Genomic DNA, 25,849 nt, shown 5'->3' with positions numbered 1-25,849 from the left:
CCACCACCTCTTCCGAAGAACTCGGTAGGAAGAGGATATCTCTTAGATTCTGGTGGTTTCAAAAGTCTTAAGATTGTTACAACGGAGATAAAGTCTTACGATGTTGGAGTTTCCTTTAACAAAACCTCTATTATTGAATATTTTTGGGATTCTTGAGCAAAAAAACTGCTAGGCACGTATTTGCTTTTGATTCTCACAATTATATGGATGAAATTATAATAAATCATGAATATGGCTTTTGTCTGAATTAGATAGAATAAAATCCCTTAAAAATTAGAAATGGACTTAGATGGAGAAGGATACTATCGTTAATGGTGAATTTAAGAGATGAAATATGGCATGGAATGACTGTGGAGTTGTTGACTGTTATTAGTGTTTAGGTTACATTTGTGACTTTGAACAGATAATTTAAGGGTGGGCGAAACAATGTTACTGCTCAACCCAACCATTCAAAAAAAATCGAGGATGGTGCAACACTTTCGTAATATGTTCACCTTAAAAAGAGCCATACTTTTTCCAGTCAATTGCAGTGAATTATGTCTGAAAACAGACAGCAAATGAAGACAATAGTATGCACAAAACTGGATAATATATCACATATAACTTGGTTAAAACGTTCAAATTCTCCACATAAACCTCGAGGATACAACTTTCACCCCTCCAAACTGGTGAAAACAAAAACATCAAAAATTCATAATGTGGAGGAAAAGAAAAGGAATTACTTTAAAAAACAAAATAATACACAAGAAATAATCAAAATCAAGAAAAAGAAGAGAATCCTGGACTCCAAAATAAAAATCTAGAAGGCACTGAAAGGAACAGCAGCAACCTGCAAGAATAAAAGTAATAGCCATCATACGTAAGATGTTTGATTGAACACAAGTTATATTTGAATAAAAAGCAACAATTTAGACAAGGTTGTTGGGAATCGTCCTACCAACCTGATAATGGCGGTAATCATCTGCCATGCCAAACATCTCCACATAAACTATATAACGTGACATTTCTTCAAAAAATACTTGATAGGTAAAACAAAGAATTGGATAAAATTTTCAATTTGTTCTTTCATTGCATGGTCAGCTCATTGTAGAAAATGCTGATAATGCATGTGCGTGTGCTGGTGAAAGGTTGCTCAGAAGGGGTTGCATTTGTTGTCCGTATAATGAAATTAGATGACAAAAAGCTCTGCCTACTAGAGCTTTGACTTCAGATGTCTCAATAGGTGATGCCGCCACTTGAGCAAAAATATTAACTAATTCAGGGATAAGAGAATGGATCTGCAATACATTTAAAAATGGACAAACATAATTAGGTAGGATAATATTACTGCAGAGGGAACAACAAAACAAAGAAAGAATCTCAATTTCGAAAAAGAAACAATTACCAGTGGATTGGATGAGAATACAAGAGTAGAGACGCAACTATAGACAGCCATAGACTCCTCGTGGTCTTCTTTCAATGGAAGAACTCTCATGAAAACAGGAAGAACCTGTAAAACGGAACCAAGATATATGTAGACAACATCCAATGAGAAAACATTTAGCCATAAGTATAAACAACAAAATTAGAAGTGCAACATGTTATAAGTTCATAAATTCATATTTAATTGAGCAAGAAGTGTTACAAATTAAGCAGGAAATCACCTGATTTAAAGGAATAGACTCCGGGTGCACCATAATCATCCTTGCCACAGCACCAGCTGCATTATCCCTCACCGCATCATCAGGCTCAGACTCACCAAATAGGGGATGAAGCCCACGTAATATATTGTCATAATATCTAGTATTGGATTGAAGAAAATACAAGATATACTAGTACAGGATTCAACCATAAAAACTGCATACATCAACTAATATTGATTGACATAAATTATCATATAAGCACACTCCATCCATTCAAAAAATATAAGCACGCTCCATAAGCTAACCTAAAATAATAGAAAGATTAGTGTATATCAATCAAATGGATAGCACGAAAAGGATACTTCAAAGCTGAATCGCCACCATTTTTGCAAAACTCTCCAACACAAAATGCAGCATTTCTTCTATTGGTTGCCTCAGGTGACGCTAATTCTTTAAGCACCAAAGGCATCACACGCTGAGAAAATAATATCAGATTTTACAAAACAATTACAATTCTCAAAATGCTAATACTGATAAAATAAATTTAGAAATCCAAAATAAGAAACAGAATTACATCCACATAGACTGCAATTGGAAAACCCATGTTCTGAGCAATTTCCGCAAGGCAGGCAACAACCATGGTCTTATCTTCAGGGGGACGGAAAGCTTTCTGCATTTCAAAGTAAAAACATTAGTTTATGATTTAACTTTATGTTCTATCTTCTAACTGTAAAACATTTTGGTTGCCAACTTACTGCAAATTTCATCAAATGATCAAATAGTTGTTCAAAAATTGGAGCAAATTGAGCACCCATGGACTTTGCAAATGCAGGGAGAAGATCAGAAACTGCATCCATAAGTACTTCATCGTGTGCACTATCATCTTCATCAATTTCACTGTCCGATTCTTGCAGCTGACAAGCAGATTGCTCCTGGAGCAACAATGAAGTTGCATGAACAAGCTTGGGCAAGTCTGGTATCAGAAAATCTCACGTTAGCATTAGCTCAGCAAAAATAACATTAGACGGTATAGGTCAAATAATTCTATGCTTACATGGCTCAAGAGTTGCATAGCCATAATCTCGAATGATGTCAGCCACATTAGTGCAAGCCTGAGCAACCACTTCCTTGTCATCATCATCAACCATAGTCTTGATGAAAATATTCATCACAGTATCTGTTGAATCAATCATACTCGATCGCTAAAATCATGACAATAACACAACAACATAAATATTTTTCCAGACTCGGTTAATGTTCTCACCAAGAATTTCTTTTGCTTTGGCAGCCCCGTCCTGAAAAGTAAGGGCGGTGTCAATTTTGACTTTAGTAAGAAAAAGGCTTGAAACCAAAGAGCAAACATTTAAATTCAGAGAAACACATATTGTCGTATACTATTATGTGGTAGCCCTCTAAACGAGAGGTGTGTTTATGATAACATATCACAACTTTTTCTAGATTTCTAGTTGGCATTTAGCTGTACAGTAGTCCAGTTGCTTCCAAAAGCTTCTACACTTGCTAGTCAGCTCCCAGAAGCTTCTACAATTGCTAGTCAGCTATTCTGGTATAGTTAGTTAGCTTCCAGAAGCTTCTACAATTGCTAGTCAGCTATACTGGCATAGTTAGCATTAGTTAATTATTTGCATTTATTTATTAAAATCATCAATTTCAGATCAAATTTACAACAAGCAACTCTTAGATTCTGTCTAAACTTCTCTCTTACTTTCTATCATTTTCTTTTACTTTCTCACATGCTGTATCTGTAATATAATGTTAAAACTCTATACCTAAGTATGGAAAAATAAATAAAATAAAATCAAAGGGACCAAGAAACAATGGTAATTAACAAATGTTCATTTTTTAAAAAGGAAAAGGTGAAATGATAAAAGAAGGAAGGGAGCAGTGATTTACATTTTGGCTTTGGAAGATTGCATGGGCTGCAGTTAAAGCATCTGCAGTTAAAATCAAACACACGTCAGCATTCAGTGATTATATTATAAATAAAACTGAGGTATTTGAGAACACATATAACATAGAAATATGTGAATATATGAATCGTCATGAATTAAAAGGTAAAGTATAATGTAGAATGGACAGTTTGCTTCAACTGATTATCTTTTTCCTTCTTTTCCTCGTTGATTTTGAATGGATATAAGATATGGCATGGTTTGAATGCAAGGTGTAATGTGTTTGTATGGGATTCTTGGGTCTGCATTACTAATAAGAACAATTTTAAACATGGTAAAATGCACTTTATGCTGAAACAACCACAAACAATTACTTTTGAAAAGTTCAAGATTCCTGCCATGCATTAAAAGCATGAAACAGACTAAGAAACAAGAGTAGGTAAAACAAATAAACGCAATTTTGAAAAATAAACAAAATTAAGAAAGTAATTTTCACCGACGTTTTAAAGCAGTGATTGCCTGAAGTCTGACATCTCCATGAAAATAACCAGAGTGTTTGACCAAGATTCTTAGTGTCTCCTCCAAATAGCTTAACATGATTTAAGAAATCAAATATACCTTCTAGTGCTGATTATATGTCATGAAATGAATGACTAGAAAAGAAAGCAAAAAGTAATCCAGGCAAAGGATACGGAGCATAAGAGATGGTTGTATGCTGTGCAAATAAGCCAAGGGCTTGGGTTGCAGCTGCCTTTTCATCCAACACTCCAGTTCTAATACTTATATTACGAACCCTTGGCTCGTCGTGAGCTTCATCGTCTGATGAAACTCCTTCAAATCCATTGGCAATATCATCATCACACTCATCAATGTCAATCGCAGAACCATCATCAAGATTGCAGGAAGAAAATGCAAGAGGCGCGACATGAGGAAGATACTGTTTACCAAAACAAAATTTCACTTGTAAGAGTAAGCGTGATTTTGTAAGTACATTAAGTCAATAAAAACAGACCTGTGCAAAACTGTCACCCAAAATCTCGGCAACGTTGCTGAAGAATCCATGTGTGTACTCCCGAAGCTCACTGTACTCCAAACCAAACCCCTAAAAATAACAGGAAAAAAAAAACAAATTATTCCAGGAAGAAGGTCAAATGCAAAATCAGCAACAGTGTTAAGTGTGAAGGTAATTACAGAAATCGCAGCTTCTATATAAGGAGGTAATATTGGTTCCATTCTCGTTTTCCCTACAGACATTGCAACCATTCCTACTAGTTCCGTTGCTCTTGCACGTGAACGGAGATCCTCATCATTAGTTAGCACCATGAAGTTTTTCATCAACTCTAAAACCCTTTCAGCATAAGGAATGAAAGCTTGCTCTGCAGCAGAAGCAATAGAACCAATGGCAGACTGCAAGAATGTTCAGGAGGAAAGTACAGATTTAAATATCAAATTAATTACCCGATAGATGTTTCATCATGATTATAACAATCTTTATAGGATACAGAATCCTACCATGCATGTTTCTTTTAAAATACGAGAACTGTTTTGGAGAGCTGCTAACAGCCTTCCCATCAAAGGATCTAGAAAAGGAAGGATTTCTTCACCCATGTTCTCACAAAAAGCAGCCAAAGCATAGTATGACTTTTCCTGCACAAATTAAATGACATGATCATACAGCATGCAGACATTTTTTTTTTTTTATATAGTAGCAGATAATCTATTATTGTATTGATAAACCATTCTCTTCTCCAATGTATACCTTTACTTCATCAGATGCATCCTCAAGAGCATTTAAAATGCAGGGAAGGACGCTCTCATAATGGGACACAATTTCAGGCTGTAAGTACTCAGCAAATTGACCCAAAGCAAAGGAAGCCGCTCCTCTAACCATTTGTTCTGGATCCCTGAGAGCTCCCAGGACAATTTGGAGAATAGGCTCCAGCTTTTTTTTCATTTGTTCCAAACAACCTTCAGAAATGACACCCAATGCAGTAACAGATGCTTCTCGAAACTTTGGGTTTGCATTTTGACAGCTTACAGAAGCAAATTCAAAAACCGGTGGGAAAACATGTTTTGGGATGTTCAAAGCCATTGTATCGATAACTTCTGCAGCAGCTCGATCAGGTGCAAGATCATCATCTTCGTTTTCATTGGTTGATTCAGCAAGTAAAGGGCATAAAACATGTAAGATAGGGATGATCAGCTTATGCTTTTTCAAAATACTGGACTTGTACTTTGCCAGCCATGAAATAATCTGAATTGCCTGTTAGATAAAGCCAGTAACAACAAACTAGTGAGCAAAACAAATATGAAAGCAGGAGTATAAAAAGTCAAGGCGATATACTTTATGACCCAAACCAACCTGATGGCGTGTGTTAGGCTCCAAACTTTGAGTTGAGCAAACCTCAAGAGAGAACTGTACTATGGATTTGACTGAATCTCCAAGAAGAGGAGCAGGAGATTCAATCAACTCATCGAAAATTTCAAAAGCAATTATGGCAACATCTTCTTCTCCTGAGGCAAGGCACTGTCTTGATACATTTAAGATGCTTGGAATAAACTCACGAAACTTAATCTGTGTATTTATGATAAAATTTAAGTTAGTAAAACTTGAATAAAATACACAAATATGCAGCAGAGAAGTAAACATAATATAAGCAATACACTGAAAAGTTGATAACAAGCCTCTAATTGGTTTCATTGGAACTTTGCATGAATGCAATGTACATCAGAACATCAATATTAAATTATTAATAGTACCTATGATGTATAACATCATGAGGAAAATATTATTGCTGGGTGAAAATTCATTTCAGACAACATCTGTTCTTCTTTTGAAAAATCACTAAAGCTCACACAAGCACCCAAAAAAAAAGAAGCAAAATACCGAGCAGTGAGCACAACATTTTGTCACTATGGCCCTGTATTGACACCAATGAAGTAACTTAAATTCCTAAAAATGATGATAAACATTGTCATCAAAACCCTGTCTTGGCACCAATGAAGTAACTTAAATTCCTAAAAATGCTGATTATCCAAGAAATCACTCATAATGAGAAAATTTCCTACTATACTTCTTATGTCAGCATATTTCTAGGCGCCCTATGATAATTCCACAGCTAGCATGAGCTTAACAAAAAAGAAACTTTTAGAAGACCTATGAAAGATGAAGGAGTATTTGATGCTTTAAATTTAATGCAAACTTGTCTGGTATAGTTGAAATTATTATACATTGTTTATTTTTCTTACTCTCCTTCCTATTACCTTTTTACAATGGTTCTGTTAGAGTAAAAGATATTTTTTATATTCTAACAGTTCTACAGAGGGAATTGATTGCAGTAAATTAATTAATTCAATTTTACCAATACGATAGATTCAGATAGGACAAGGACAACTGTTCATTCTGTCAGTTAGCCCGTTGGTAGGTCAGTTAGAGGTGTTTGGTTAGATAGAAAAGGGGAAATCAGATAAGGGAGACTCATTCAGTACATTTGACAGTTTTAAAATGAAAGAAGAGATCCTTTGTGAAGGGGAAACCCTAGTGGGACATTCCTTCGCATTTTTTACTCAGTTTTCAATAACACAGCTCTAATGGTTTGGTTCTTCCTATATGGTTTTCCATCTCTTTTTTCTGAGTTCCCAATAATCACATATTGAAATCTCTTGATGGTGAACTAATTACGGCCAACATGATAATCTCTCACTAAATACCGTCTGCCAATGAAACACACCAAGTCCGCTAACATGAAGAAAATAAATACGAAAATTAACAGAAACAATAAATATTTAAGCTTTTTGTTATTATAGTCGCAATCACACAAATAACACAGACATGCATACCACTTCATCCCCATCATGAGTGAATTCCATAAATGATCCCACTGCCCTGGCAAAATTTGGAAAAGATCTCCGTAAGCGAAAACAGGACACTGTAATAAATAGTTGCTTTGAAGCTTGTACACACACAATTAAACCAATATTTGATTCCAACTTACTTGAGAGCAGCAACTCGAACTCGGTTGCTAGTCTCATCCTGCAAACACTTAAGTAAAAGAGCTTGCAGAGCTGCGAAATGCGGTCGAAAAGCATTCCCAATTGTTTCGGTTAAAGAACTGAAGAGAATCAATGCCACCTAATAAAATTCCAAAATCAACAAAAGCTTGGTCAAACAAACATTGTCTTTTCAAAGATCTAAATCATTCTCAAATTCCATTATAAACATCACATAACAACACCAAATAATGAAATGCAATACAACTAGAGAATAAGATTTACAGGCATGATTGAGTTAGCTTATTTGAGCTTACTACGAGAATAAATTCCTGAGAACTTATGAAAACAGCTTATGACATGTTTATAAATTGTTTTCAGCTTAGTTTCACAACTTCTTCAAGATAGCTTATGAAAATAGTGTATAGCTTATACGAAAACAATTTAGTGTATATTTGGTTCCACTTTTGGAGGAGCTAAAATTGATTCTAGAGGTGTAGATTTTTTTTTTTTTTTACATGTTTAGTTGCTTTCGAGTAGAACTGATTTTGCCTCCATAATTGATTCTACCTGAAGCTAGGATTTGTAGCTATCGATTATACAATCAATTTTTACACTCAAATTTATAATTCAACTCGCTTTTACATGAATGTATCCAAACACAAATTACTTTACCTTCAACTCAATTTTAGACAGACTTAACTTTACATAATCAATTCACTCAAAATCAATTTCTCTCACAACAGAACCAAACAAACACTTAACTTTATTATCTTTTGCTATAGAAATAGCTTATACATGATAAGCACTTAGGCTATAAACCGCAAATTAGCTGTTCATCCAAACAGACCCAATTAGAACATACTTAGTTATATCCTATAATTATTCTCATCTGCCTACATATATACATGCAAAATTTACAATTGAAAATTGAGCATAAAAGTACAGTAGAATTAAAATGAAAGCATAACAGAAAATTGTAACTAACTTCGCGATGATCTTCTTGTGGACTCTGACTACATTGAAAAAGAAACGGAAACAAATCCGGCCACTCGCCAGACGGAACAGCATACTTTGCAACAATGCTAACAACATTCGCACTTGCTTTTCTTACAGGAGGACTGCACAATAGAATTAGATTAATCAACTAATCAATTAATTAATTAATTAAGCAAAATTGTGTTAATTAATAATGAAGTGAGTATCACTGACCTGTGTTCCATGGTGATGCTATCAATGAGAGATTGTTTAACGAGTTGTTTGATTTGAGGAGAGAGTTTAGACCAATGACCGGTGATTTTCTTACGGAGGAGGACGGCAGAGAGTTGACGGACGTTAGGGGTTTTAGCGGTGCGGAGGTGATGAATCAAAGCGGGGACCACTTGAGGATCTTTGGCGAGACGTTTGATTTGATCTTCAGCTTGACGGCGTGCGTCGTTGTCTGGCATCAAGAATTGTATCAGCAGAAGCTCCAAAGACTGCGCCATCGATAAGCCTCTTTCTGCTTCTGCCTGCGTCTGCCTGTTTGAGGGTTTTGCTTTGATTGCACACTTTGGTGGAAAGGTTTTATATTCACTTTATATATGGGTACCTGCCGCAAAACAGGGTTTTGGTTCTGCTAAAGTAAAATATAATTATACTTGTGTTACCGATACTAATCTACTGTTATTATTATTCACGCTCGCTCGTGCCGTCTGTGTGGCATGTATGTGGGTGATGCTCAATTCTGTCCTTTTTTTGTTTGCAAACTGTTGGTACCACTTAGTACACTACTATGTACATACCAACAAAAAAAGTGTACAATACTAAACTAGCAAGATCATATCCACGATGGTGGTATCTAACTCCACAAGATTTTATGCATACTATTAGGGGGGAAATAGTCACTTTAGTCCCTGAATGGGAAGCGATTCGTCAATTTAGTCCCTGAATGCAGAGAAACTTCAAAATAGTCCCTGAATGTAAACTCTGTTAGTCAATTTCGTCCCTGACGTTAAATAGGTCTGTTAACGATGACGTGGCGGCTGATGTGGCAATATGATAACTGCCACGTAAGATTGGGGAATTAGTCACTTTAGTCCCTGAATCGGAAGAGATTCGTCACTTTAGTCCCTGAATGCAGATAAATTGCAAAATAGTCCCTGAATGTAGACTTTGTTAGTCAATTTAATCCCTGAATGCAAACTTCGTTAGTCAATTTAGTCCCTGAATGTAGACTCCGTTAGTCACTTTAGTCCCTGAAATTGACCATGTAGGGACTGTTTTACAATTTATCTGCATTCAGGGACTAAAGTGACGACTCTCTTCCGATTCAGGGACTAAAGTGACTAATTCCCCATTTTTTAGTATTGATCCTAAGATTGATAATGTATGCAACAATACTTGTGAGGGGTTTAACTCAAGTATTTTGAAATACCGAGCGAAACCGATTGTGACTTTATTAGAGGAGATAAGGTCATACATAATGAGAACTATGAAATCAAACCGATTGAAGTTGGCCAACATAAGTGGACCTCTATGTCCAATGCAACAATCTAAGCTGAAAAAGCTGAAGATTCAAAGCAACAAATGGGGAATTAGTCACTTTAGTCCCTGAATGGGAGAGGAATCGTCACTTTAGTCCATGAATGAAGAGTAATTGCAAAACAGTCACTGCATGGTCAATTTCAGGGACTAAAGTGACTAACAGAGTCTACATTCAGGGACTAAATTGACTAATGAAGTTTGCATTCAGGGACTAAATTGACTAACAAAGTCTACATTCAGGGACTATTTTGCAATTTATCTGCATTCAGGGACTAAAGTGACGAATATCTTCCGATTCAGGGACTAAAGTGACTACGTTTTGCCACGTGTTTACGTTTTGCCAAGTCACAATCTTACGTGGCAGTTATCATATTGCCACATCAGCCGCCACGTCATCGTTAACAGACCTATTTAACGTCAGGGACGAAATTGACTAACAGAGTTTACATTCAGGGACTATTTTGAAGTTTCTCTGCATTCAGGGACTAAATTGACGAATCGCTTCCCATTCAGGGACTAAAGTGACTATTTCCCCTACTATTAGGTAGCATCATTGTGGTGGAAACAAATTTAGTGCTTGGTAGGTAGAGGGTTTCAAGTAAGCACTTCTTTAATTCACGAGACTCGCACTTCTTTAATATTAAAAAAATGAAATGTAATAATATATAGTCATTCATATATGATTAGTGGGTTCTGTGTAAGAAATTTGTGTGAGATAGTGGGTTAGAATAATTAAGTGTTTATTAGTTAGTACTGCTACTACTAATGTACTATTGAAAAATTATAAACGAGTGTTGTGTAGATGTATGATCTTCAAACATTGATGTGAGCATCGGGGATGCTTTGATGATAGGAATAGACAAATACAATGGGGATTTGCAAACACCAAAACTTTAATTTGGTCAAGAAAGTTCCAAGTCAAAGCTTGACTTACGCTTTGTCATAAATTTTTTTTATTTTTGTTTCACAGTTTTGAAAGTTAAGTATGATTCGTTAGTATACTTTTTTATTATTGGAATAGATGATGTACTTAATATATATATATATATATATATATATATATATATATATATATTATATTCATCGAAAAATTATGCACATAAATGGAGGAGTTTGAGGTTCGAACCCTAGTAACGGCGTTCGACCTAATAATTTTGACATTTTTTTCAGTTGAGTTAGGATTTGTGAACTTTATTTTGATATTTAATATCACATTTTAAAAAATATAACTAAATAAGTAATTGGAAAATATTGATGTAGACGAAAAGTAAAATTACTGAAGATATTAACAAAGTTGTGATTTAATCTAAAGTATAAATCAATAATAATAATAATAATAATAATAATAATAATAATAATAATAATAATAATAATAATAATAATAATAATAATAATAATAATAATAATAATAAAATGTTATCCTTATTTATTTAAGTAGGATAAATTTCAATGAATTTTTGTAGCTTTATGTAGATTTTAGCATGGTCTTTTCAACTGATTAGACATTTAAAAATCTTAACATCATCGTATTCAAACAAAGATTGGTCAAGGTTTGATGGTTGTTTGCGGCTCTACTGGTGTTAACAACTCAAACCAAATAGGCAAAGACCATAGTTGTGGAGAAGCAAAATTGGGGGCTGGGTATTATTATGATTTTTGTTTTCTAAAGTAATTGATTGAGTCACACCCATGATTTGTAAAGGCTTAATTGAACATCTGGCCTCTTAACTTAATTCTTTATTTCAAAGTGGTCCTATAACTATAAAACGTCTCAACTTAGTCTCTCATCTCTGTTTTTCGTTTATCAAGTTAGCCATCTCTGTTAGTTTTTTTTTTTTTTTGTTGCAAAAATTGTTAACACAGCCAAACCTGAGTGACTAAAAGACAACATCGTCGAACCCATAAAGAACATACAACCCTCACATCGAAACATTGAAGGAAAGAACCCCGTGAACTATCTTTGGGTACCAAGAAGCAGCAAATTGTAGATCTTAAACAAAGAAAAGATCGAGGGTTGTTTTGACGGAAGTAAAAACCCGAACCAACTCAAAAAGATGGTTGTGGAGGTATCTATGATTGAAAAGTCAACAAGCAGGCCGCAATGACGAAATCGATAATGATTGCTTTTACAACCCCATAAGGGGTTTCAAGGTGGTCATGTGAATATAAATTAATTTAGTTTTATTTAAGTATTTCATGAATAGTTCATGAGGATTCACGTGTTTGTTAGACATTCTTTCATTTACATGTATGATTTTTTTGAATGAAGAACATGTTTATTTTGATGTGGAATGTGTCGTATTAATTTGTAACACTCTCATTTATTTTTTATACATAGATATATAGATATTATTCATTTTTAGAGAATCAAAATCGTCTATTCTATTTATAAATTACTGTTGAAATACGTGACTTTAATAATCTTACTCAAATAATTTTTTCCCAATTTAATATTAATATTCCTTTTTCTATTCAAAAACCACGAGGAATTTGTACTATACATTAAATTTTTGCTTGGCAATTCACAATGGTTGCTCATAAAACGCGTGTTCAAATAAGGAAATAAAAAAATTCCTTAATTCAAAAGGAAAAATAATTAGTACGATTTTGAAGGGGAGGTTTTTTTTGGGGAATATGCTCGGTTGATTGAACTAAAATATTTGAGCATTGTCTTTGTGACTGTGAGCATAGCTCAGTTGCCATGGACATGAATCCCTATATGGGGTTAAGGTTTGAACCCCGGACATCTTACTTATTCACTTTGTAAAAGGTGAATTATAGTCAATAGGCTACTTAACCAAAAGAAATATTTGAGTACTATCAAACATTTTTTTTTTAGTTAAGTAGTCTTAATAGCTAGAATTTTATCTTTTAAGATGAATGAAGTGGTAATTCAAGGTTTAAACTCCGATTCATACATATATAAAATAATTTATCTAATTTTTTGGTTACAAATTTATCTTAAAACTGAGCTACTATTTCTTATTTCTATATTATCAATTTTTTATTTGACGGCTTATCTATATTATATAAATTTATGACCTTTTTCAAGTCCTAATATGGAAGTAGTTTTCTCTTCTCTTGGTGTTGATATGTAGCATCATAAACCAAACCAAACATTTGTTTTTTTTTAAAGTGACATGTGGCATTATAAACCAAACCAAGCATTTTGGTGCATTTGACAATTAATATGAAAAAAGGAATAATAAAGGAATACTGGATTAGTGAAATGAACTAATTATTATCTTTATTATTTGGGTCATGTTAACCAATGCCCCCGGGGCACTGGTTAAGGGAACTAAAAATTGAAATTTTAAAATAAAAGTAACATTTTTTATATTTTTGAGGAGTTGACAACACAAACTCCAATGTAATAGTTTCTACATTTGATTCCTTAACCAGTGCTCCGGGGGCACCGGTTAACATTTCCCTATATTTAAATATGCAGAAAAATTGTATATATTCTTAACCTATTAAAAAGATTATCTAATTTATAATTTATCACAAAGTATAAAATCTAAAAAACTAATAGTAATAAAACAAATATTATTCACATTTTTATTTCGTTAAACTGTTCTTCTTTTTTTAAATAAATTTCATTAAACTGTTCAATTTTTATTTTAGGACAGAAAAAGAAAAACGGAAGTACATTGAATATGCATTAATAAAATTATTACTTTTAATCAAATTGAACCAAAGAAAATAACACTGAAATCTCACTTTTAAGTACATTGAATATGCATTAATATTGCTTTTAATTTGGTCAATTTTATATATGTTCATACGCGTTACTTTTTTTTTTGGTACAAGAAGCGTTACTTTTTTTTATAAGAGGAAGTGTTACTTAATCGCAACAAATATTATAAGGAGAATGCATTAAAAATTAAAAATGTAGTCCAAAAAATTCTTCGGTGTATTAAAATGTTTTCAAAAAATTTGTTTCACCCAAATTAATAAACGCGTCTAAATTTAATAAAATGATTCACCAAAATAAATGTTTCATATTTCAATAAAATGACACATTACCAAATTACCCAGTGAAATACGTCTATATATTAGACATCCGAATCAGTCTAATTTCATAAGGCACACTTCTATCACACTTTTTTTCTTCTATTATACTCCGAATCAACCTATTTTTCATTTTTGTTTTGATAGAGTAGCAAATCAAGAATCATGATCAAACACATCGCATTTCCACAAATTTGCTGAATCGCAACCAAAAGCAAAGAGGTTTTCACATAGGAGTGTTAATCATTTATAAAAATTATGTAATTGAATTTATACTATGTTTGATAGCCCATTTGTCATCTTATTTCAGTTTGTATTTTTCTAAACACTTAATGCATGAGACTTTTACATGTAATCGAAATTTTATAGTTATGTCTTATGTTTGGAAGAAAAAAAATAATTTATACATGTAATGGAAATTTTATAGTTATTCTTATGTTTGTACAAAGGAAAAATGATTTGTATTTGTGAACAATCATTCTTTCTAATTGACATTCCATCGTTTATGCTCTAATTTTTCTTTTTCATAATTATGTGATCTATATATTCTTATAAAGATCAAACGTCGACGTTTGCAACAATATCAATGTTATTTTCTCTCTTTTTGTTTTGATGAGATTTTACAATTAGTTATATACCATCAAGGACCTAAGTATATTCATTTATTTTATTCTGGATAAAAACATTTGATGATCGAATGAAATCTTATTTTTCAAAAAAAAAAAATTGACTAAAGCATAAAAATGATTACCAAAGAGTATATTATTAGTTTCAATGAGAATGAATTATTTTCAAAAGAGTGGACCATTTCCACGACACGAGAATGGATAACAATCTGACTGCAAATTTTTAAGGGAATAACCAAATTGTCATCAAATTGATCATGTTATTAATATTGGTGTCAAAATTAAAAATAGTATTGAATCATTAAACCAAGTTCAAAAAAAATCGATTTTAAATTTCGGTCTCAAAGTTGACCACAAAAAAATCTTCAATCTCAACGTACAAATATCATTAATTTTTTTATTAATTAACATCGTAATGTTAATTACTAACATTAACTCAGCAAAAAATATATTGAATTGAAAACACCGTAATTCAAAATGGATATTTTTTACTTAAATAATACATTTTTTTAATTCGAATTTCAAATTTTGATGTTCTATTTTAATACCTATTTGATATTGTTTGTTGAAAAAGGTAACAAGAGTCATGTTATTAAAGAATTTTAATCATTCATATTCATGAAAATTTTGTAAAAAACTATAAAGTGATATTTTAAAGATCCATCAAAATATGTGCAGTCAGTAATGGATGCGTAACCAATAAATAAAAAAGGTTCAACAAAATATATTTTTTTTACAGAAAAAAGTGAAAAGTGAAAAGAATATACTCCCTCCGTCTCAAAATACATGTCCAAGTCAACCACTTCACATATGTCAATGCACAATTTTGACCGTTAATATCTTTAATTATCTAAAGTAAAAAATTATAAAAATTTAATATTTTGAAAATATTTGTCGAGATAAATCAAACAACATCTTACATGCTAATATTTGTATTTATATATTAGTTAAAAAGTATGGTCAAAGTAAGTCAAGTGAATAGTGCACATTGCAAAAATTAGACATGTATTTTGAAACGGAGGGATTATTAATTTAAAATCATTAATGTCACTTTTAAATTGTGGTAACATTCTTATTGACAAAAAAAATTGTAACATTCTTTGGGCTTTGGCCCTCTTTTGTACAAAAAATAACTGTAACATTCTTTTCTATCATATAAAAGTGAAAAGAATACACTATTATAGACGTGATGGATAATGAAATGATTTCGCAACTTCATTGTATATCAATTGCATTTTCTTGATGAGGTTATTATAAAGGAAATAAGAATTGGTTATGAATTATTCAAAAAAAAAAAGAATTGTGTTATGAAAAAATGTTATTTTTTTATGTTTTACAAAATGTTAATTCCATTTTATTAATGATAATTTTAATGTGGAGGTAACAACATTGATGGAATGCAATTAATAGTCATAATTTTTTTTTTGTTACAATCATAATTTGATACTCTACCACTCTACCTTTTTTTGTGTGTGTTAATTCTACCACTATACTTGAACTTAGAAGAAATTGGATTAAACACTTTGATTAGAATGAATGAATTTTATTAGTTTTTAAGTGATGATTATTCTTTTGCACAACTATTCGTGTAATTAGTTTTAGAGATACAATTTGTGTTGTAAATGATATTTCACATTCCAAAATAGTGGTGTTTCTATAGATTAATGATTCTGTTGTACTTTCAACTTTAAAGGCTTAATTTAGGATATACCACTAGGAGAAAATATCTTTTTAAGAGAGAATCTAAATGGGTATGGAGGGAGAGTTTTGAGATGTTTTTTTTGAAGGCGTGTGTGGGGGTATGGCCTTGGGGAGATAAACGTGGAGGGTAAATTCATCCTGGATTTTTTGTCGGCTTTTGATCTTACTATAGCTAATATGTGATTTTGGAAAAGAAAGATCCATCTTATCGCATACAAGAGCGAGGGTGTCATATTCTCAGATAGATTTATTTTTTATTAGGAAATTTGTCAAAAAGATTTGTTTTGACTATAAAGTCTTACCAGGAGAGAGTTTGACTACCGAACATAGAGTATTGGTTACGATTTTGAGGGTTAAGAGGTGAACAGAGAAAAGATGCCATGTCTGGACTCCAAAGGATCAAGTGGTGACATTTAAAGGGTTAAATACAAATTAGTTTCCAACACAAGATTTTAATGGGAGGTTTTAAGAAGCTACATGGAAGCACCAATGACTTGGTAACAAGATGTCACATGCGATTAGAAAAGTAACAAAAGAAAAGGTGGGGAAATCAAAAGAATATTTGTGGCAGAAAGAAAGTGTTCAAAGTAAAGTGATAATCAAAAGAAAATGTTTTAAAGAGTCGTTTAGGTGCAAAAGTGTCATATTTTGGGAAAGTTATAAGATGAACAAGGAGACCAAGATGTGTTGGACGAAGCAAGAATGCAAACTTTTGATAGGTTATATCAATCCTTAGGCATCAAGGAATGAGAATATATATATATATATATATATATATAGTCTTGCTAAGGGACGAGAAATAAATACAAGTGAATTAGATCAAGTGAAGTGTATGAAAGATGAAGAGAGTAAAATTATTGTTCAGGAAAGAGATATAAAACATAGATGGAAGAAGTATTTCCACAACTTATTTAACGAAGGTTATGTGATCTTACTATACTCTAACAACCCATACATTAGATAAGAGAACCAAAACTATAACTACCATCGTCAGATTCAAGAACATGAGGTAAAGTAAACGTTGAAAAGGAGGATGATGAAAATGTGAACTCCCAACCATTTATGCGTTGGAGAGACCGTTTCGAGTGATGACATGATAACATACCTATTAAAGGGTGGAAAATTCTAAGAGACAAAGGCATTGAGTGGCTTAATTTTTTTTTTTTTTAAAGAAATGATATGGTCAAAGCAAATGCCGGATTAGTGGAGAAAAACACTTTAATTTTGATTCATAAGAACAAGTGGGATATACAAAATTGGATATAGGGGAGTTAAACATGAGTCATACCATAAAATTCTATAAAAAAAAAGGAGTGATTGAACAAAGACTAAAAAAGGAGACTCATGTTACTAATAACCAGTATGGTTTTATCTCTGAGAGGTCGACTATGAAATCGATATACTTACTACGATGTGTGATGGAGCAATAGACGATGGATATAAAACCAATTATTTATAATACTACTAAAATTGTAAAAAATATAAAATACAAAAATTTATGATGCATGCTTAACACGACTCTCCACATATATTTAATTTGTTTATTTGGTGTTAACTTTGTGGAATTCAATGGACATCCGCTTCAAATATTAATAATTGAAGGAAAAAAAATAAAGATCGCAGATGAACCGAGTAAAGAACATACAAAATTGTAAGGAATACCACGGTACTCAATAAGTGTACAGCTAAACCTAAAAGAAATAAGAAAGAAAGAAAAAACAAATAGCAAGAACAATATTTTCTTAGTGCAAAAATTGACATGTGATTGAAACTATTATTACTTTTTTTGAATGACAAATGTTATTAATTATTTGTTAGATTAACATTTACTTCTTCATTCGGGTTTGAACCCAGGACCTCTAATTATCCTTGGAGTGATTGAAAAAATTATTACTTATTTTAGTTACTTAGTAATTAGTTGTTAGATTAATATTTACTTATTTTAGTGACAAATGTTAAGAATATTTGCTTTTGATATACACCATAAATGGCCTCATGTTCTTAAACTGACGTTTCACACGCATAATGAACAATCGGTACTATACGATGGTGATCGTGACATCGAGGACATAGTGAGGTATAACGAGGAAGCGTCAACAACTTTTCTCGCATGGTTTGAAACAAATCGTCGGTATGTAGGCGGTCGCAATCTGACGTATGCTGAATTTCCAAGAAGATTTATTTATGTCAAGAAAGATAAACAGTGGCAGCCACGTAAACAAGGATATCAAATTGGAAGACTTCATTACACGCCGCCTGGTATAGGGGAGTTGTACTACATGAGGATACTGTTGACCGTTCAGAAGGGTTGCATGGGATATAGTTGCATAAAAACAGTTAATGGACATACCTATGACACGTTCCAGGAAGCTTTGGGATTACTTGATGACGACAGAGAGTTTATAGATGGTATCACGGAACATGGTGAGTTTGGTTCGGGTCAACAATTACGTTGGTCGTTTGTGCATCTCTTAACCACTAGCACAATGAAGCCCTAATATTGTATGGGATGCGACATGACAGTTGCTATCCGATGGTATCTTATTTGAATGTAGGAGGCATCTGAATATTTCGGGTAATATTTATTGTACTTATTTTGAAATCTATGTACCATTTTGTTTTGTGTAAGATCTGATTTTTGCATTTTTTTCTTTGATTAAAAAGGCACAGTTTAGAAAATGGTTGACATATTCATGCTCAAAGTATTGTATGCCTGTCTCGATAAATATATTTATCCATTTAAGTACTAATAATAAATAGATACAATTTATACTTTCATGAGAAAGAATTTATACAACAACCTATAGAATACTGAGCTTGAAGTAAGATACAAGTTTAAAAACTCAATTTAAGAAGAGCTTAAATATATAAATCACATATAATTGGTCTGCTAATGGTTTCAGAGTTCATGCATCATTTCAACACACTAACCAATAACATAGTATGAGTTGGAAAATGAAAGTTAAAAGGTGCGCCACCATTCTTTTTATAACTTTTTGAAAGGTTCTTTACATATTTATTTGACATCTAGAGTTTTACATATATTTATATGGCTTAGGTCTTACTATCTAATTTGTAGACCATATATTCAAGTGAAGAAAATATAATTTTAGGCCTTGTGATACTAAATTAACTGATATATGTCTCTCACACGGGTAAGAAAGATAAAATCAAGCTACCTAAGACAATAGACACACCTGGGAGCTTTCCACTATATATATCTTTTAAGTAGATCAATCCAATTCAATATACTTGATTATATATAAATGTCAGACAAATAAACACCATTTGCTACTGCTACCAAGCTATCGTAGTTTTAGTGGCAAACTTAATGGATTGTTCTTCGTATTACGTCATGATAGTGTGTATTTAGTGGTCATGAACTTAACAAATATTTTGGTATGATGAGCCATGATTTGAGTAACACATTTGATTTGTGGCTATCTACCCAAAAGAGGCTACAATTTTCCCTAGCATTTTGAGTTTTTAGGAGAAAGACAGAAGAGAAAATAAGCATGTTTCAACACATAATGATACGTTTAAATATAAAGGCTTCTCATGTAAAGCTTAGATTTTTACTTTCTCTTCAACGTGTACGCACATGAATGCAAAGGTTCTAATATTAATTTTGTGTCTTTACATTTAATATACAAATCTGCGTATCAATGCTAATGATTTGAAGAACTTGTGTTTGATTAAAATTGAAATGCTGCTTCAGGAAAACAGACGTTCGCTTACTAATTTCAAATCTATGCCCAAGCCAAACGCAGTAGACATGCCAACCTTCACAAACAAGCTTATCGTCTATGAGCTAAATTACAACAAGGATGAGCTGGCAAAGACACACGCTGATATGTTACTAATGCTAACTGATGAACAAAGATGTGTGCATGACAAGATCAAGGAATCTGTTGGTTCTGACGACGATGGTTTCTTTTACTTATATGGTTACAGTGGTACTGGAAAAACCTTTATATGGAAAACATTGTCGGCTGCTGTTAGATCGAAGGGGTTAATTGTTTTGAATGCTGCATCCAGCGGTATATCGACTCTTCTATTACTAGGTGGAAGAACCGCGCACTCAACGCTGACAGTCCCTATTGAGATTAATGAGGCATCATCGCTTACGATGGAAAAGGATGGTCCTAGGGCAGGCCTGGTGCGTGCTGCAAAGTTGATAATTTGGGCTGAGTGATATCATGTCCAAGAATGATCCCCTAAACGAGTTTAGACCCTTTTATGGAATGACAGTAGTTTTAGGTGGTGATTTCAGACAGATGTTGCATGTTGTCCGAAAAGGAACGAGGCAGGATATTGTTGATGCCTCAATCAATTCATCAAAGATATGGGCTTATTGTGATATGTTGAGGCTTACTGTTAATATGAGATTGGGTGCATCTTCGGTACCTGTAGAGCAGGAAGACATTGCTAATTTTGGCAAGTGGACACTCTCAATTAGATACGACAACGACGTTTCGGTAGAAATTCCTGAAGATTTGCTCATATCGGACACAACAAATCCGTTGATGTCACTTATAGACTTTGTGTATCCCGATTTGAATGATAACCTTGGTGACTCGCTATTTTTCCAATAAAGGGGAATACTCGCACCAACGCTTGATTCAGTTGAGCATGTTAAAGAATATATGATGTCACTGATTCCAGGTGAAGAGAAAGAGTATTTAAGCTCTGATTCTGTTTGTCGATCGGGTGAAAATTCTGATGTCCAAAGCGAGTGGTTCACAATGGAATTTCTTAATGGTATTAAGAGCTCTGGAATTCCAAATCACCGGTTGAAACTAAGGGTCGAATGTCCAGTTATGCAGATGAGAAACATCGATCAGGCCAATGGACTGTGTAATTGTACGAGGCTGACATTTACACTTCTAGGGAAGAACACGATATCTACTACCGTAATTACAGGAAAAAGGGCAGGTACCAGGGTATTCATTCCCAGGATGAATATTATTCCGAGTGATCCAGGACTACCTTTCAAATTCAAGCGCATACAATTTCCATTGATGCTTTGTTTTGCAATGACAATAAATAAAAGTCAGGGTTAATCTTTATCTCGAGTGGGAGTTTATCTTCCTAAGCCCGTGTTCACACATGGACAACTCTATGTCGTTATCTCTCGAGTTACTTCTAGAAAAGGTTTGAAGTTGTTCATCTTGGATGAAGATAATAATGTTTGCAACCACAAATGTTGTGTATCATGAAGTTTTTCAAAAAGTATGATCATTGGTTATGTTTTAGAATTGTTGTTGCTATAATTTAGAAAACTAAAGTTACGTATTGTTTGAAAGTCATTTTTTTTAATTTCTTTGTGAGGCATACTGGTCATTACAGGACATGCAATTTCTATATAAGCAGATCCTCATGCCATTGACTTTTAATTGACGCACTTTTCAGGTATAACAATACGCGGAACTTTTTTTTACATCGTTGTTACCCTAAAATACAATATTTACATTAGACCACTGGTTTTGTAAAAAATAAAAACAAATAACAATCGGCGTTTCTGTAGCCCAAACTATATTTATACACACCCGTAAAAAATTTATCGTTTGCATTCACAAACTCGGTGTATACATCTGACACTGATTATTATATAAAAAAATACAATTTTTTTAGTTTTTATGATTAATAAAATACATTATGCCAACAAATAATAATATCAGTATGTCGGCGTATTTTTACAAAAATATTACATATGCTAAGTTTAACAATGAGTACATCTTATACTACAAATAATTAGTATAAGTATAAATCCAAATACTTTAATCGTTATGTGCAATGTTTAGATATTTCAAAATATATACAACATTAACAAAATTAAGATGATATTTTTTCCCATATCAAATTTAAATTATAACCACACTTATAACTTTAATATAACATAATATAAAATCCATACATTTGATCAAAAAACTTTTTTATTTCCCCGTGCTTGGCACGGGTCACTATACTAGTTATTGGAATAGATGATGTACTTAATATATATATATATATATATATATATATATATATATATATATATATATATATATATATATATATTATATTCATCGAAAAATTATGCACATAAATGGAGGAGTTTGAGGTTCGAACCCTAGTAACGGCGTTCGACCTAATAATTTTGACATTTTTTTCAGTTGAGTTAGGATTTGTGAACTTTATTTTGATATTTAATATCACATTTTAAAAAATATAACTAAATAAGTAATTGGAAAATATTGATGTAGACGAAAAGTAAAATTACTGAAGATTTTTTTTTTTTTTTTGAAGAAAAAATTACTGAAGATATTAACAAAGTTGTGATTTAATCTAAAGTATAAATCAATAATAATAATAATAATAATAATAATAATAATAATAATAATAATAATAATAATAATAATAATAATAATAATAAAATGTTATCCTTATTTATTTAAGTAGGATAAATTTCAATGAATTTTTGTAGCTTTATGTAGATTTTAGCATGGTCTTTTCAACTGATTAGACATTTAAAAATCTTAACATCATCGTATTCAAACAAAGATTGGTCAAGGTTTGATGGTTGTTTGCGGCTCTACTGGTGTTAACAACTCAAACCAAATAGGCAAAGACCATAGTTGTGGAGAAGCAAAATTGGGGGCTGGGTATTATTATGATTTTTGTTTTCTAAAGTAATTGATTGAGTCACACCCATGATTTGTAAAGGCTTAATTGAACATCTGGCCTCTTAACTTAATTCTTTATTTCAAAGTGGTCCTATAACTATAAAACGTCTCAACTTAGTCTCTCATCTCTGTTTTTCGTTTATCAAGTTAGCCATCTCTGTTAGTTTTTTTTTTTTTTGTTGCAAAAATTGTTAACACAGCCAAACCTGAGTGACTAAAAGACAACATCGTCGAACCCATAAAGAACATACAACCCTCACATCGAAACATTGAAGGAAAGAACCCCGTGAACTATCTTTGGGTACCAAGAAGCAGCAAATTGTAGATCTTAAACAAAGAAAAGATCGAGGGTTGTTTTGACGGAAGTAAAAACCCGAACCAACTCAAAAAGATGGTTGTGGAGGTATCTATGATTGAAAAGTCAACAAGCAGGCCGCAATGACGAAATCGATAATGATTGCTTTTACAACCCCATAAGGGGTTTCAAGGTGGTAATGTCGCAACAAAGGAAAGACATAGACACACCACCAGACGTAGAGCTGCATGGTGGATTTTGGAGGAAGGGTGGGTGGAGATGAAGGCGTGACACATTTTGGGGTTTGGAAGGAAAAGAGGACGAGAACGTTGATCGATAATGTGAATAACAAAAATTTCGAAAATAGATATTGTGAACCAAAAATAAAAAGAAAGAAAAAAATATGCATTTGAATTTTGATTATATTAATATGGACTTGCAATATCCTTTTTTTTTGTACTTTGTGTGCTTGATTTTTGTCATTAGACTATGTGAAACAAAAAAACATATATATTAGAGGAGGAAAATATGGATTTGAACATAAGAGGAGATGTCACCTAAAAAAAGATGAGAATGCAATTCGAACTATTTTTTAGAAGAGAAAAATGTAATTTTTTTTTCTCCAATACACTTTGCATAAGAGCGGAGGAATTGTATGTTTTATCATAAAAGAGATAGTAGTGTGATGTATTATTTTTCTATCAATCAAAAGTAAATATGTGTAATCGTCTCCTCAAGGACTAGTGCGATATCATAAACCGTTCAACATCGATTATCATTTTAAGTTAAGGATTAATTGATTGTTTGTTGTAAAAACCACGTGAACTAAAATACGGGAATAAAACGGAGAGTAATAAGGCGTAAAAGCGTTGAAATTAGAGTTCATTAATCATGCGTTGAATATAACCTAATGATCACATATACAGATTATAGGTTTTTTCCGATACTATCACGTATCACTCAACAACATCATCTATGTCTAAATGATATTGGAGATCAATTGTATCGTTTAATCGACGATTTCTCAATCTATTAAACGATCTGATAGCTTTAAATTCTGATACTTTGTGTGATTATCAAAACTTAACCCTATGTCTAGAATCATTGTTTTGATAGATGAATATTCTAAACCTAAATTCAAAAGTATTTCTCAACAACATTTAAACTGAATATAAGAATGAAATGCAAGAATAAACTCAATATCACATAAATTGCTATAATCATATATTCAAAAGATCGAAAGATTACATTATAAGATTGATCAAGTACCTCTGATCCCAACTAAGGAGATTTAGTTGATCATTGTCATGATAACATTACAAAAGTGGAAGAAAAGATGAAGATCCATCCTAAGAGCTTAATTTCTCAATTTTTTTTTATGAATCCACACTCAATCACTCTTGCCCTACGAAGAACAACTATTTTCGCCCTATTCTCCCTCTAAAGTAATGATAAGATGTGTTATGCAACGAGGAAACATGCTTTTATACATCTACCTATTTTTATAAACTTGCTAGGCGAGCTTTACTCACCATGGCGAGTTGATCTTTCTTCCCCAGTGGGTTTCTGCCATGTCAGCTTGGGGAGATTTAGGCCGCCTTAACTCGTCAGGCGAGGCTTTTGCTCGCCATGGCGAAATCTGACTTCCTGGGACCTTGACTCTCTGTTCCTCCTCGCTATCTACTCGCCTTGGACTCGCCATGGTGTAACGCCCTCCCTTTTATTTAATTATTTTTATTAAGTTAGAATTTATCTATGTGATTTAATTATTTATAAGAGGTGTTAGTATTTTATTACATGGCATATTTCTATTATTTATTAGAATATGAGAATTATTAGTGTAAGTAGAATTGGGGGTTAGAATAGAAAGGAGATTAAGTTGTTGGGCCCAAATAGATTTAGAAAGAATAGAAAGGTTATAAATAGAGGAAGCTAGGTTGAGAGAATAGTTGACAACGTACGTTCAAGTTTTGGAGAAAAGAGGAGAAAAGCCAAGAGAAGAAGAGAAGAAGAGAGAGCTGCGATTTCTGCAAAATTAAGGTAAGGGTGAGACTATCTTGCTTTAATATTAAGTTGTAAATCATTAGATTACATCTAACAAAGTTGGGGAGAGTTTGTGAGATTAAGAGGATTAGGGTTTTGAGTGAAGAATTGAGGATTAATGGATGAAAATTGTTAGATTGATGTAGAGACTGTGAACAGTCCTTAGATAATCCGTAGAATGATTATTGGAATAGTTTTGAGGTTTAAAACATATGATTAGATGAGAAGTCGGTGAGTTTAAGAATTAGGGTTTATGAGCGATTTTGATGATTAGATGATGAAGAACCGTAGAATTGATGAGAGAATCATGAACAAACCTTAGATATCCTATAGGAATGTTATTAGAAGTAGTTTGATGGTTAGAAACATGAGAATGGATGAAAAGATTGAGATTTTGAGAAAAAGTGATTTTAAGTGTTTTTGAGAAATAAGTGATTCTAGGATAAGCTGTTTTGGAGATTTA

At 32.6% G+C, this 25,849-nt stretch overlaps 1 protein-coding gene and 1 pseudogene across 1 annotated transcript; one reads left to right on the top strand and one right to left on the bottom strand.

Moving 5' to 3' along the window:
• Window positions 1–572: 572 nt before the first annotated feature.
• On the bottom strand, window positions 573–9,073 carry LOC146943386 (ARM repeat superfamily protein). Its single transcript, XM_085741644.1, has 21 exons — window positions 8,732–9,073; window positions 8,508–8,640; window positions 7,525–7,661; window positions 7,370–7,415; window positions 5,892–6,104; window positions 5,289–5,792; window positions 5,042–5,176; window positions 4,721–4,936; window positions 4,542–4,631; window positions 4,222–4,466; window positions 4,030–4,118; window positions 3,534–3,574; window positions 2,887–2,917; window positions 2,677–2,799; window positions 2,378–2,595; window positions 2,197–2,292; window positions 1,985–2,097; window positions 1,644–1,779; window positions 1,385–1,489; window positions 942–1,277; window positions 573–829 (listed from the first exon to the last, which is right to left on the bottom strand). Exons 1-20 carry the CDS (start codon window positions 9,004–9,006, stop codon window positions 1,077–1,079), a joined length of 3,147 nt encoding a protein of 1,048 aa, XP_085597770.1. The 5' UTR covers window positions 9,007–9,073; the 3' UTR covers window positions 573–829; window positions 942–1,076.
• An 8,360-nt stretch (window positions 9,074–17,433) lies between these two features.
• On the top strand, window positions 17,434–21,621 carry LOC146943385 (uncharacterized; annotated as a pseudogene).
• The last annotated feature ends 4,228 nt before the right edge of the window (window positions 21,622–25,849 follow it).

Source organism: Medicago sativa, chromosome 2, assembly GCF_051527215.1.
Source record: "Medicago sativa cultivar Bolivia chromosome 2, Bolivia_mono, whole genome shotgun sequence".
In the NCBI taxonomy this organism is placed as follows: domain Eukaryota; kingdom Viridiplantae; phylum Streptophyta; class Magnoliopsida; order Fabales; family Fabaceae; genus Medicago; species Medicago sativa.
Note: the sequence above shows the minus strand (reverse complement) of the source record. Positions and strands in the feature narration are given on the sequence as shown.